Raw genomic sequence first — 15,363 nt, 5'->3', positions numbered from 1 at the left:
CTCCCATTAGGGGTCTCCACAGCGGATCATCCGTCTCCATACACCCCCGTCCTGTACATCTGCTTCTTTCAAACCAACTACCTGCATGTCTTCCCTCACCACATCCATAAACCTCCTCATTCCTGGCAGCTCCTGGCATACCCCATGTCTCAATTGCGCCTCCCTCACCTTGTCTCCAAAACGTCCTACATGCGCTGTCCCTCTAATAAACTTATTTCTGATCCCGTCCATCATCGTCACTCCCAATGAAAACCTCAACATCTTCAGCTCTGCTCCCTCCAGCTCCACCTCCTGTTTTTTACTTAATGCCACTGTCTCTAAACCTACAACATCTCAGGTCTCACCACAGTCCTATAAACTTTCCCTTTCACTCTCACAGATACTCTTCTATCACAAATTACTCCTGCTATCACTCTTCTCCACACACTCCACCCTGCCTGCACTCTTTTCTTCACTTCCCTAACACACTCTCCATTACTTTGCACTGTTGACCCCAGGTACCTGAACTCCTCCACCTTCTCCTCCATCTTCTCCACTCCACTGCCCTCCCTCTTATTCATACACATGTACTCTGTCTTACTCCTACTGACTTTCGTTCCCCCACGCTTTCATTCCAGCGTGTACCTCCATCTCTCAACCTGCTACCTACGCTCAAATATCATATCACTCTTCACCACTTTTCTCTAAATCATACCAGAATTTTTCTTTCTTCTCCATCTCACAACCCACTTGAGCATAGGTATGATGACATTTATCATCACCCCTTCAACTTCCAGCTTCACGTCCATCACCCGATCAGAAACTCTCTTCACCTCCACCACACTCTTACTGTACTTTTCCTTCAGAATCACTCCTACACCATTTCTCTTTCCATCCACACCATGATAGAACAGTTTAAACCTTCTCCAATGTTAATGGTCCTACTTCCTTTCCACTTGGTCTCCTGAACACACAACATATCCACCTTTCCCCTCTCCATCATATCAGCTATCTCTTGCCCTTTACCAGTCATAGTACCAACATTTAAAGTGGCCCACTCTCCTCCACTCTCCTCCACTTCTCCTTTCTCTGCCGTCTCTGTAGACATCTTCCTCCTCTTCTTCTCCTCCTTTGGCTAACAGAAGCACAGTTTACCCCAGTACCCTGTTGGCTAACGATATCTCGTCATTGGTATCCCAGGCCTCGACAGATCCACAAATTTAGGTTTGTGATCTGTATATTCACTATAATGGCTGTGTAAATGATAGTTATCATACTTTGCTTATATGTTCAATCAATAATTTATTTCATTCATTTATTTGTATTTATTACATGTCACATAATTTTAATATTAAGTTTTTTATACATTAACATTAACAATTGATAATGAAGGATCAGATCTGAGAAACGCTCCAAGGCAACTGGGAAAAACTAAACCTTTATTGTAATGACTGCATGTTAACACAAGATGGCACTAAAGTCACCTAAACTCACTAAGCAACACTTTCTACCACAGCTTCAAACTGGAGGTCAGGCCAAGTCTAGTTTATTTATATTGCACGTTTTATAACAACCAAAGTGGTGTACAGCGATAAAGCTGACGCTTGGAACATCTTGAAACTAAATGACATACTTGGCTCTGATGATTGGAGGACGTGTGTATAAGACTTCTGTCTCCAGAAGTGAAGAGGATGTAGCCTGTGTAAACTGCAGCACCAGGCCATGCAGCATGTTTTCCTGTTGTGCCTTAATAAGGCAACGTTTCGCTCTCTCTCACAGTCACACACACACTCCTTACATAATTTACATCTATTCGTTTGGAGGAGACGTTTATTAAAAGCAGCATCCAAGAATCCGATCTGAGCAGTGATAGGAAGTAATCAGAATCAGAATCAGAATCAGACAGAGCTTTATTGCCTTTTTAAGCTTTATAAGTTTGCACTTACAAGGAGTTTGTTTTTCGGTGACAGAAGCTTCCAGTTGCACATTTTCCAAATTAAAAAGGAAATAAAAAAGCAAAAAAAAAAAAAAAGAACAATTAACAAATACTTCGTTACTGTACTTAAGTAGACTTTTCTGGTATCAGAATTTTACTTTACTATTTATTTTTCTAACAACTTTTTACTTTCACTCATTTTTTACACAAATATCTGTACTTTCTTCTTCTTATATTTTTCAACCAGACTTGTTACTTCAGTTTTAATCTATCGGGTGACACCATCAATATTTTTCTTCTCGTTGCGCACCATTTTTCAGCCCATCTAAAAGTCTGAGGTTAACTTGGATGAGACAGAGGGAGTCAGTGATGTAATCATGAGTGAGAACAAAGACATTCCTGATCATCATCATTTTTTCTTCGCTTGTGTTCTATATTGTGGATTTTCAGTCTGAAATCATTCATCAGATAACATTTTAAACTCTTTTATATTAATATTTTAATATGACGTGAGGTTCAGTTACCAGCGTGACACGAAAACAGGTAGTAATACCGGCTACTTTTTACTGATGTACATGTCAGAGCCCAGATTCCTTTACTTTAACTTGAGTGAAAAAGTGTATTCTTTATTTCAACTTTCACCAATTTCCTGATATAAACTACGGTTTGGGTTGCAGTGATTGAAAATGCACAAATCTTCTGTTTGGAATCAATGAATTTCAGCAGCACAAATGTATTTCTTTGATTTATATTAATTGCAAAAGACCAGACAGGATTCACACTTTTACTGTCCTGTACCAGTGTTTTTGTTCTTGGTTGTTCATCCATTTTCATAAATTGTAATTCTATGTTTTGTTGTCTGTTACCAATTGAAGGCACAAGATTCACCTTTGACCTGTGTTCGAGAACTGGTTGATTGTTGGTTGATCTGATGCCGTACACGCCTTCATTAGTGACATTCGATATTCATCTGCTTAATTCATCAATTCAAGAAACAAAAAAGTTTCATAAATTTTAAACTTGACAGATACTAACGACTGGTTTAACCATTTAGCATTCAATGACTTATACAGTGAAATGATGCACATGTTTTGGGGGTTAAAACAATTTATGAGGAACCAGTATAATTTTGATCAACATGACATAAATAACTAATAATGTAGGAAACAGCAGACAGTTGTACACAATCAATGAAATGAATGTAGATAAGCATTTAAAATTTGATCAAAGCAACAAGAAATGCGTTTATAATGAGCAAAATTGACTCCATGATGTGGGAATTTCATTTCTGATCTGAGAAACGCTCCAAAACAACTGAAAAACTGTAATAATGGCAACCGAACCTGTAAGCCATACTGAAAACCATAATACTGGATCAGAAAATTCTCGTTGTGTTCCAAACAAGTTTCTAGCACTCATATCTTCATCATCCCCATCGTTGTTTCTCCTCGGCTGTTTCCTGGCTCTCGGCCCATGTAAAGCCTGGGAGGCGTCTCAGGAGAGCCCAGAAGAACTCAAACAGTCTGAGTGAGTTCAGTGTAGCTGATCTAAGGGGGGGAGTGTGTACACAGTGGCTTCCACAGCTCCACTCTGCAGACCACTTGAACATCTCTAAAAGCCTCCTCCTGCTTTCTCAAAGACGTGAGAGCACCAGGTGAGTGTCATCGCCTCTCCTGTTTGTTTAAAATGAAAGTGTACCATGTAGTTAAATGTATTGTGTAGTTATTACACAATAATAGCTATTTAAAGCCAATTTATCAGGGAAACAATTTTCCTTATTCACAATTTAGCGTATCAGCAACCTGTAAATAACTGGAATCATTCCAATCCAAAGCATTTTCCAGTTAAAAGACATGTCTGAGTCTCATATATTGACTTTATGTTGTTCTTTAAGATAATTTAATTCATCAAATTTTGTAATAAATAGTTTAGAGGAAAAAAAATGAAGAGATTCCGTCTTTAAATGATATATAAATAAGAGCTTTATGATCCTTATCTTCTCCAGCCGAGCTTCCAGACATCGGCCTACTTTGTTGCTTTCTTGATTTTTCTTTAGAAAACAGTTGGGTGCCAAACCTCCTTTTCGAACAATCTGCCATGTGTCTGTATTGTGAATATAAACTCTTATATAGAAGGAAAATGACACAAAAGAATGTGCCATTACGATATTTCGATTACAGTAGGTCCCATTGTGTTCTGAACCACATCAGCTCATCTGAGAGTGACATCACTGAAGACGTGCATGTGCTTTGAGGCAAAGAAAAAAAAATTTACAGAAAAAGGTTTTGGGTGAAACAGACTTCCATTACATCCTAGCTGCATTTGAGAGAAAGAAGCAGATGTCAGACACCAAACATCTGGGCTGCTCTGACTCACTAGTGGGGTAAGGGGAAATGGATGTTTCACTGATTTGCTGTTTTATGCAATGACACTCTGTTTATCTGATGCAGGGGCATGTATAAAGTGATCTCGGTTCTCCATAGTTGTGTATTATTTAGATAACACACCGTCTGTCTGTTTACACTGTGGAGTACTGGGACTCTCAGATCACCCACTCGTTCTCGCAGTGACTCAGTCTGTGTGTGTGTGTGTGTGTGTGTGTGTGTGTGTGTGTGTGGAATATAGCCAGTCGCTTTTAGACAACACGTGAGGTGCTGCTGTGTTTTATTTCAGCTCAGGCTAACGCACTCGGTGTTTACTGTGAAAGCAGATGGCTTTTTTCCATTTATGTCAAATTCAAACTTTCCATCGAAAATGGAAAATACAGAATTGCATGTCTTTACCCTACAGTTTCTTATCGTGACCCCTATGATGACCCCTATTAGATGTGAAACATCTGCTCTAGTAATCTTCTTTACTGGCGTTAATAAAATCCCAAACCTATGAATGACTCCTGTAAATGATGCTACTGTGATTGTTTCTGTGATGACAGGACTCGAGGTATTCATGAGTGTAGAAGTAAAACTCTTAAATAAGTTTACCAGTAGATTTAGCTTGATGCGCAGTCAATGCTAAGTCTAATTACAGTCACTGTAGACATATTGATTGTTTTTGTTATTTAGCAACAAATCTGAGGTAAATGTTGATGCTTATGAATATTTTCTCACAATCAGTTAGCCAGTGTGGCTTGTATTAATTCAGTGGTGCACAGTAACGACGTAAATGTAATTCTTTGCTACATTTACTGAGGTAATTACATTTGACTTTCACTTTAACTTCACTGTATTTCAAAGTCAAATATCTCAAAAATCAGTCGGTCCTTTTTATTTATGGGTAAAAACTTAACTGGTCAAATACTGGTCAAAAGGCAAATATTATTGTACTTTTACTCAACTGAAAGTTTAAACGAGCACTTTTATTTATTATTATTTATTATTTATTTATTGGAGTCATATTCTACAGAGTGTATCTCTACTTTTACTCAAGTACATGGTTTGTGTACTTCGTCCACCGCTGATGTGATTACAGTGTCAATGAAGCTGTTTTCATCGTTCTTAGCAATTTACCTAAAGAAATTTTGTTAATCCTTTTATTATTTACACTGTAACTGATCTATATGATCTATATTAAAACTCAGCAGTGCTAACGGCATTTGCCTACGATTGCCCGCTTTTTCACTCAAGATTCTCAGATGAGTGAAAAAGCGGGCATTTGCCTACGATTGCCCGCTTTTTCACTCATCTGAGAATCTTGATTTTCGGACAATTCCTGACAAACTTTTACTGCCATTGTAGACTTTTACATTGTGTGTTTAAAAGCGCTTAAAATTAGCATCCTTTTTGTTTTCTATTTTAATTGTGTCTTTACTTAGTAGTTTATCTTAATTTCTGATATCAATGCTAATATGATAAATGCTCATTTATTCTCTTACTTTAGCTTTACATTGTCCGTATTAAAACATTGCATTTGGTGCTAATAGTAAACGCAGTGGAATTGAAACCATTGTGTCAGTGTCATATGTCGAGTTTAAGCTAATACCTGGTAGTCTCAGTATCTGTTGTAACACAATGTTAATATTTCCCCATCTGAAGATGCAAACCATTCAGAAATGTCATTAGCACCACTTTTCTTAACAAAACAACACATCTGAGGAAAACGTTGATATTCCTACATTTTACAGCGCATTGGTTACAATTGGTATTAAGTGTAAAAGTGTATTATAGTGTAAAAATGTATTTTCTCTTCAATTCAGTAACATATATGAGGTGAATGTGGCTAATATATTTTTCTTCTCTGTTCTCTCTCCTTTTTTTAGAAAAAGCGAGAGATACAGATAATAAAACAATGGCGGTGGTCAGTGCAGGTCCACTAACAGAGGAACAGCTTGCAGCCATCGAGGATGAGCAAGTGCTGAATGACATGGTGAGATGAACAGCTAACACACACACACACACACACACACACACACACACACACACACACACATACACACATGGCTTTGGATTTCAGTAAATCTTTTGGTCTGAAAATGTTTGGAACTGTGTTCTGTTAAATAAAAAAAACATGCAACTTGAAAATGTATGGCTTTAAATGAGCTTGGTGACTCAGACCCACGTCATAGTAATATATTGTTAAACAGTTCTTGATTAATGTGTGTGTGTGTGTGTGTGTGTGTGTGTGTGTGTGTGTGTGTGTGTGTGTGTGTGTGTGTGGGTTGCTCCATAGCTGGATAAGGCTACAGATTTTGAGGAGAGAAAAATGATTCGTGCTGCCATGAGGGAACTGCTGAAGAAAAAGCGGGGTGAGGTGCAGGTCACGTCCCTACAGTGCTGTAAATGCTGCCCAAATCTGGCAAAGTTCTTTGGCCTTGTTTTTATAGCATCTCAACATCTATTTGTAGGGTGAGAGTCAGGGCTGTTGGCACAATCACACTCAATTAAATCATGGTTTGGCAGAAAATACCAAATGTACACAGTTGATAGTCTAGTGTCTAGGCTGTGTTTTTTTTTGTTAATGTAGTTAACAAGTGAGTAACAAATATAGCTACGTAGCTTTATAAAGCTCGTAGCTTTAGATAAATAAAAATAAAGCTAAATTACAAAACCAAACAATTTTTCTGAGGATTACGTACAGTTCAGGAAAAATTGTCCTTGAGTTAATAGGGAAACTAAGATTTGCATTTTGTGCAATTAATTTGTTTATTGAGAGCATTTACGAATTGTTTTGTCGCGATACATTGTTTATTCTTCATGTTTATCTTTTCTGTTGTCAATGCGGCTGCATCCTCAGAGCAGAGGGACCGAGAGCGTGCGGCCCGGCAGGAGAACCTGCGCCAGCAGGGGGTGTGTGTCGGATCAAAACCGGCCAACGGTCCAAACAATTTTCAACAACACACACACAGTGAGTTTTCCTTATATAACACACATATCATTCCTTGTGATCACAATGCAGTGGGTGTGGCTTTTGTAACAATTATTTATAGGAAAAAGCATGTGGCCTCTGTACCCATCAGGTAAAGAGGGTGTGGCCTGTATATTCATTAATCAAAATGAAAAAGGTGTGGCCTCTGTATCCATCATTTATAAGGAAAAAGGTGTGGCCTCTATATTTATTAGTTACAATAAAGGGGGTGTGGCCTGTAGATTCATTAATCACAGTGAAAATGTGGCTTCTGTATTCATCAGTTACACTAAAGGGTATGTGGCCTGTATATTCATTAATCACATTGAAAAGGGTGTGGCCTCTGAATCCATTAATCACATTGAAAAGGGTGTGGCCCCTGTATCCATTGGTTACAATAAAGAAGGCATGCCCTGTATATGCATTAATCACAGTGAAAAGGGTGTGGCCTTTGTATCTATCAATTATAGTGAAAGTATGACCTCTGTATACATCAGTCACAATTAAGAGGGCGTAGTCTTTATTCATTAGTCACAGTGAAAAGGGTGTGGTCTCTGTATTAATCAGCCATCATGAAGAAGGCATGCCCTTTGTACACATTAATAACAATAAACGGGGGTGTGGTCTCTGTATTTATTACTCACAATAAAATAAAAGGGTGTGGCCTCTGTATTAATTATTCATATTGAAAAGGACAGACCTTATATAATATTTATATTTTTAGCACTATTTTTATATAGCTTTTTTTTACAAAAAAAAATCTGTTTTATTCAGTATTTTTGGATTTCCTTCTTTGTTTTTGCTTCGTAGAATCAGCTCATGTGAAGTCTCCAAGTCCAGCACCTGCAGGCTCACTCTCTAAAACATCAGGAGGGTGAGAATGTAATATTTGTTAGGTTTAATATGAATGTATCCTGTATCGTAGTGTTAACTGGTATTACTAGCATTAGTTTGGGTATCTGACCTGTTCTTTAAAGGTTGCGGTGCTAACAATGTTTATGTTTGATAGAGCAGTTTGTTGGTTAATAGGCTGAATTTGAAGTAAGAGTTGCTGAGTAAAGTACATTGGGTTTGAGGGATTGGGTTGAGGTATGTGGTTGCTCCATTGCAAAGAAATGCCACTGTAGACTATTTAGTAGGTAGCAAAGGTTTCTCCATAACTAGCAAATTAGTTTGTATCAGTCTGAATTAGGAAATGAACTCATTATACAATCCCGACAGGCCATTTCTCTGTGTTAAAATTGATGTGTTTGCAATGTATTGTGGGTATTACATATTGGCACAGAACCACCATCAGTAACACTTTATGAAACTTACCGATACATTTTTTTAAACAGAATCTCTGGCTGACTTCTTTGTAAGAACACAAACTAGACAGCTTTTAATCCGTTCTTGTCTTTTTCCTGGACACAGTGTGGCTCGTCCTCCAGCTGCTGCAGTTCAAGTACCCCGAAGCTCAGCGCTCGGCGGCCCAAACACCAAAGACGTGAAACAGATGCTGCTGGACTGGTGCAGAGCCAAGACTGAACCATATGAGGTGAGTGCAGGGGGGAGCTGACATTTACATTCTCCTATACTCCTGTTCGTGTATTAGCATGTCAACACTGTGTAAAATTACAGCTTTTCACTTTACGTTCATTTACTGTTATGTTAGTCTTTATTGATCTTTTTGTTTTTTAATATGTTTACAATAAAATTTAGCAAAACACTATGAAAACACTTTCACTATCGTTTCAAATAAGGACATAAAAAGCTATCTTCAAGATAACATACCTACGTGATCATACGTGAAGGGGGCATGGCTTCCGTAACTTCTATTTAAAGTAAAAGGGTGTGGCCTTTATATTGATTAGTAATGGTGGGTAAGGGGGTTTCACTCACAATTAAGGGGGTGTGGCCTCTATATATTTATTAGTCACAATAAAAAGGGTGTGACCTCTTTACTAATATATTGTAATAAACAGGGGCGTGGTAACTTCAAGAAGCTACTCAGGAACGTTTTGTAAAAACTCCTGATGAATATCCAGAAGGTAACCTAATTGTGTTTGTGTGCAGGGTGTGAATATACAGAACTTCTCATCGAGTTGGGCTGATGGACTTGCCTTCTGCGCCCTGGTGCACCGATTTTTCCCTGAAGGGTTTGAGTACTGCACTCTGGACCCGTACGATCGCAAAGCCAACTTTGAGAAAGCCTTCCGAACCGCAGAGTGAGCAGAAGATCTGATTATCTCTGTCTGTGATCAAGAACTGGTTTCACTTCAGCAGTTATCAGATTCTGTGTAGACAATGCAAAACGAATATATATGATCTTTTTTCTGTAATTTAATGAACATTGCTGTGAAATAGTAGGCTTGGATGGGAACAATGAACATATTTAGTTTTGATATTGTCTTGTGATAACATATTCGGAGTCAAAAAGATGTTGGACTTGGGATTAAAGAGTCATGAGTTCAAATCCCAGCATCACTATGCTACCAATTCTGGAATCTTAAGAAAAGGCTCAAAAACTCTGAACTGCTCAGTTTTATAGATAATTGTAAGTTGCTCGGGATGCCATAAATGTAAACATCTCGCTGTAGAATGCTGCTCCTCCTAATGTTTCTGCTTAAATTAGTACTTAAGGTGTTTCAGAATCACCACCACTGGAGTGCAAGATGACTCAGCGTTTTCTGTTTGAGTTCGGAGGAGGGGAGGAAAAAAACATATTATTTAAATCCTTGTGTGAAAATACATTTGGGATGTACATCTCCATAACTAAAGCCACGATGCAGTGCGATCTGATTTCAGTTTGATTCAACACTGCGATTCAATGCAATGGAAAAACATAATTCTATGCAGTTCAATATGGTTCTGATATTTCACATTTATTTCTAAAGTTCAGACAGACAGCAAATCATATATTTTCTTAATGGCCTTCTGACTTCTAACGCATGGCCCTTTCACAAACATGCCTTTGCAGTGCAAAAAAAAAAAAAAACAAAGAAAAAAAGATTAAATAAAACCAGATGTTCTTTTCCTGTTGTGTGTGCAGGAAGGTACAGCTCTACCTCTGCCATGTTAATCTGTATTCTATGTGAATCTCAGGACGCACCTCGGCCTCTGTAGTGTTGCGATACGTATTGATTACTTACTAAATAATAAAAGTATAGTGCATCTACTAATAATTATATATAAGCAAATCATTAACTTGCCAATGTCCCGATGCAAATAAGTGAATCTTACCATCCCTAGTGTACACAGACAATAATTAATAATATACCCAAATAACAGCTGCACAGTGTGCTACAATGTGTGTGTGTGTGTGTGTGTGTGTGTGTGTGTGTGTGTGTGTGTGTGTGTGTGTGTGTGTGTGCTTGCTGTTGTGTGTCCTCAGGACATTGGGAGGCTGTCCTCGTCTGCTAGATGTCGATGACTTGCTGCGTATGCGGGAGCCGGACTGGAAGTGTGTGTACACCTACGTCCAGGAGTTTTATCGCTGTTTAGTTGAGAAAGGACTCGTCAAAACCAAGAAGAAAACCCCTTAAACACACACACACACACAGACTCATATACATTCACACACAGTGCCAAAGGTGAGTCAGACACAAAAAATGTAAACTGTCACACACTCTTGATTCCTTACAGCCTTACAGCTAATTTATTGGTGTAGAGTAATATATACATAGCATTGTGACATACAGTATTTTCCTGACGACAACATAAATCTTTTTTTTTTTTGTCTTGTACAACATCAAAAAAACCTTTTTTAAATATTAAATATCCGAAAGCTAATAAATACGTCTGAAATACTCTGGTGAGAGATGGGACATTTATTGCTCAATTTATTTCAAGATTGTGAAAGAAGAGATTGTAGTGAGAAGAATACACTACATTAATCATTATTCTAGTCACTTAGATGTTCATTAAACAGTCTGACAGCATTCAATTAAAATACTGGTAGGTGGAAAAAGTTTGTACATACATAATATGGGCAAAAGTATTGGCATTTTTCCAGCCACATTCTCTAAAATGTTTACCACAAAATGAATTTATATTATATTGAATATCTTTAGATGGCATGAATTATTTTCTGAACTGAGAGACCCAAACCTGTTCCAACATGACATTGCTGCGGTGTTCAAAGCCAGCTCCATGAAGATATGCTTTATATGGCTTGGAGTGGAAGATGCCCTCAACCGTATTGAACACCTTTGGGATGAATGCAAACCCTGACTGCACTCCAGGCCTCCTCACCCTCACCTCCATCAGTACCTGACTTTACTAACACCCATGTGGCAGAATGAATCTCCACAAACCTCCACAAACACACTCCAAAATCTAGTGAAACATCTTCCCAGAATAGTGGAAGGTATTATAACAGTGAATGTGGAGTGGGATGTTCAAAAAGCACATAGTTGTCTTATAGTCAGATGTAAAAGTACACACATCCTTTACTCTAGTAGAAGTGCAGATACTCATGTTTTAAAAAAATCTGATAAAGAAATCTGGTGATTACATTTATTTTACTTAAGTTAAAGTAAAGAAGTTTGGGCTCTGACATGTACTTAAGTAAAAAGTAGCTGTTACTACTACCTGTTTTAATGTCACACTGGTAACTGGACCCCTCATCATATTCATATATTTATATAAAATAATTTCCAATTTTGTTGTCTAATGAATGTATTCAGGCTGAACATCCACCATATAGAACACAAGCAGAGAAAAGATAATGATGATCAGGAATGTGTCTGTTCTCAGTCATGTTTACATCGTTGACTATCTCTGTCTCATCCAGAGTAGCAGTCTAGCCTACGTCTGTGGTGTGTAAGATCCAGGAAATGATACACCAGTGGTAGATTGAAAAAGGTTGATGGGCTGAAAAAGGTGCACAATGAGAAGAATAAATATTGATGTCACCAAATAGATTAGAACTAAAGCAAAAAAAAGTAAAACTAAAGAAGTAGAAAACACAGACATTTGTGTAAAAAAAAAAAAAAAGTTGTCTGAGAAATAAATAGTGAAGTACTGATACAAGAAAAATCTGCTTAAGTACAATAATGAAGTATTTGTGCTTCATTACTTCCCACCTCTATCAAATCAAATCAAATTTTAAGATCTAGTCAGATCTTTTGTCCCTATAGTGTATTTTTATTTATAAAAGGCCCATCTGAACTGAAAGGCATGTAGCCATCATAAAGATGTGACACCTGAACACCAAACTTCTGCCTGCACACTTTTCTTAACTTTTCTAACACACTCTCCATTACTTTGCACTGTTACCCCAGGTACCTAAACTCCTCCACCTTCTCCACCTCTTCTACCTGCAACCGCACCACTCCACTGCCCTCCCTCTCATTCACACAATTGTACTTTTATTCCCTTTCTCTCCAGCGCATATCTCCACCTCTCCAGGCTCTTCTCAACCTGGTTCCTACTCTCACCACAAATCACAATATCATCCACAAACATCATAATCCATGGAGACTTCTGTATGAACTCGTCCGTTTACCTGTCCATCACCACTGCAAACAGGAAAGGGCCCAGAGATGATCCTTGATGAAGTTTAACCTCCACCTTGAACCAGTCTGTCGTTCCTACTGCACACTTCACTGCTGTCACACCGTCCTCATACATGTCCTGCACCACCTTTATATACTTCTCTGACACACCTGACTTCCTCATACAATACCACAACTTCTCTCTCCACCCTGTCGTACGCTTTCTCTAAATCCGCAATCACACAATGCAACTCCTTCTGACCTTCTCCAAACTTCTCCATCAACACTCTCAAAGCAAATAATGCATCTGTGGTGCTCTTCCTCAGCATGAAACCATACTGTTGCTCACAGATGGTCACCCCTTCTCTCAGCCTGGCTTCCACTACTCTTTCCCATAACTTCATGGTGTGACTGATCATCTTTGTTCCCCTGTAGTTACTGCAGGTCTGCACATCTCCCTTATGCTTAAAGATCAGTACCAGCACACTCTTTCTCCATTCCTTAGGCATCTTTTCACCTTCCAAAATCCTGTTAAAACTTGAACACCAAACTACCATCACAGTTTAAGTGGTTTATTGTTGTATACATTTTCTAAACATTTTTGTTTGTTTTAGAGAGATAAAAAATGAAATCGTCTGTGCTTTTAAATTAGTGTTGGGTTCCCTACGATTCACATTCAGATGCTCCACACTCCTTTAATGCAGCTCAGTTTAGCTTCATACATACTCTGTAGTTCACTGCACTTAAATAGTCTCGTGCCTTTGTGTAAAATACATACAGTATGTGTGTGAGAGAAAGAAAGTTTTCTACATTCCCCAGATGTTACATATCTGTATTAATCTAACTCAGGCAGGCTCTATTATAGTGTGTGTGTGTGTGTGTGTGTGTGTGTGTGTGTGTGTGTGTGTGTGTGTGTGTGTGTGTGTGTGTGTGTGTGTGTGTCTGGATGACTTTTTATGGTGTTGTTGCTCTGTTATAGAGGCAAAAAGTCACCCTGCTTATTAAGGACATTGGAGCTGAACCCAGAATTATGTTTGTATGAAGTATTCGAATATCTCCAGTACACATCAATTTTATAAGCTCTGAAGACAAACATTTTCTAAAGTGTCCTCTTATCCTACTGGTAAGAGAGGACATTATATTGAGCTCTTTTTTCCATAAATAAGTGTGATGATGGAGGTCCAGGGATGAAACTCTTTTTCTGTTTTGTGATGATGCACATCTTCAAGTGATTAATGATCTGGAAAAAAGAGCCTAGTTAGTTTTTCTGACAGACATGTAGGCCACACCCCCTTTTGTTGGGACTGACAGACATAGAGGCCACACCTTCTTTTGTAGAATTGATAGACACATAGGGCACACCTTATGCACTGGGACTGACAGACACAAAGGCCACACCTCCTCTTGGAGAATTGATGGACACAGACCACACTTCCCATGAAGGATTTTGGTGGACACATATGCCACACCTCCTTTGGTGGAATTGATGGGCACATAGACCACCCCTACTTTGGTGGAATTGATGGACACATAGACCACACCGCATTTTCTTGGACCGACACACTCAGAGGTCACGCCTCTTCACTAATTCTGGAAAAACAGTAGTCACATGCATATTCGTTCTTTTTTGCTGTGTTCGATCCAGGTCAGCGCTTTTATAGAAGCCATGTGGCCAAGATCCAGCTCAGAGTGAAAGACCAACACACACACACACACACACACACACACACACACACACACACACACACACACACACACACACACACACACACACAACAGAGGCACGCCTCCGTCAGTCCTGCAACAGAATGCCAGCATCAAATGAACCAGTCACCATCCAACCTTCAGATCCTGTAGAAAAAACAACAACTCTGCAAAACCTCATATGACCACTAGGTGACTAGACTTAAATCTTAGACGCTTTATTTTTACCAGGTTGAAGTGAGAAATGCACTGGTGTCACTGGTTCCTAATTCTAGTCATGAACCCACATTGTTGTGTTTTCTCTGATCGAACAGACCCTCATCAACTCAGGGACGGCTGTCAATCAGCTGATTATTTGTCACTGAGTACATTGGAGCCGGAAAACCTACAAATGTGCAGATGTTTCTCCAGGACCAGGTTTTAGAACCTGTTCTAACGATTGTGTTCAAATCCTCTTCTAAAGTTTGTCTGTACAGCTGCATGATTGGAAGAAATTGGACAGTGTTTTTGGCATTCTGAAAGAACACGGAGAGCTGAAAAAGTTCATATGCAAAATGGCTACTTAACTCATTTCTGCACAGGTCATGGAGATCAGATCTTTACAAATAAAGTCTTTGTCACAATCTGGTTGTCAGCTTTGTTCTGATACACGAACGATTTCAGATTTCAGATTCGAGGACTTCACCCCAAAATGAAATGTCTAACTCTAGTGATTTGTACATTTTTGAAAGAATGAAATGTCACGTTAGATCCATTTCCAATGATGTACAGAACCAAAAGTTAGCACACCTCCTACTTAATTTTTTTCCCCAACATTGCACATTAATACTGAAGACATCAAAACTTGAAGGAACATGTATAGTATTATGTATTAAAAAAACATGTTAAACAACCCAAAGTATATTTTCAATATTTATGCGTGTCATA

The 15,363-nt window shown here is 38.5% G+C and overlaps 1 protein-coding gene and 1 long non-coding RNA gene across 2 annotated transcripts; one reads left to right on the top strand and one right to left on the bottom strand.

Moving 5' to 3' along the window:
- The first annotated feature begins 3,430 nt into the window (after positions 1 to 3,430).
- On the top strand, positions 3,431 to 11,043 carry smtna (smoothelin a). The gene is made up of 8 exons (XM_083568297.1): positions 3,431 to 3,569; positions 6,171 to 6,277; positions 6,581 to 6,656; positions 7,145 to 7,255; positions 8,066 to 8,129; positions 8,669 to 8,792; positions 9,311 to 9,462; positions 10,629 to 11,043. The coding sequence occupies exons 2-8, from the start codon at positions 6,200 to 6,202 to the stop codon at positions 10,777 to 10,779; spliced, it is 756 nt and encodes a 251-aa protein (XP_083424423.1). The 5' UTR covers positions 3,431 to 3,569; positions 6,171 to 6,199; the 3' UTR covers positions 10,780 to 11,043.
- Positions 11,044 to 13,586: 2,543 nt separating this feature from the next.
- On the bottom strand, positions 13,587 to 14,916 carry LOC310741302. Its single transcript, XR_014537925.1, has 2 exons — positions 14,131 to 14,916; positions 13,587 to 14,058 (listed from the first exon to the last, which is right to left on the bottom strand). It is a non-coding gene; the product is annotated as an uncharacterized lncRNA (long non-coding RNA).
- Positions 14,917 to 15,363: the final 447 nt, after the last annotated feature.

This window comes from Silurus aristotelis, assembly GCF_946808225.1.
Source record: "Silurus aristotelis genome assembly, chromosome: 18".
NCBI classification, from domain to species: domain Eukaryota; kingdom Metazoa; phylum Chordata; class Actinopteri; order Siluriformes; family Siluridae; genus Silurus; species Silurus aristotelis.
Note: the sequence above shows the minus strand (reverse complement) of the source record. Positions and strands in the feature narration are given on the sequence as shown.

Excerpts from the sequence above, each read along its gene's own strand:
- smtna (XM_083568297.1), top strand. The coding sequence starts at position 6,200 with ATGGCGGTGGTCAGTGCAGGTCCACTAACAGAGGAACAGCTTGCAGCC. Across the intron at positions 8,130-8,668 it reads CTCTCTAAAACATCAGGAGG|TGTGGCTCGTCCTCCAGCTG; the intron begins GTGAGAATGTAA and ends TCCTGGACACAG. Across the intron at positions 9,463-10,628 it reads AAAGCCTTCCGAACCGCAGA|GACATTGGGAGGCTGTCCTC; the intron begins GTGAGCAGAAGA and ends GTGTGTCCTCAG.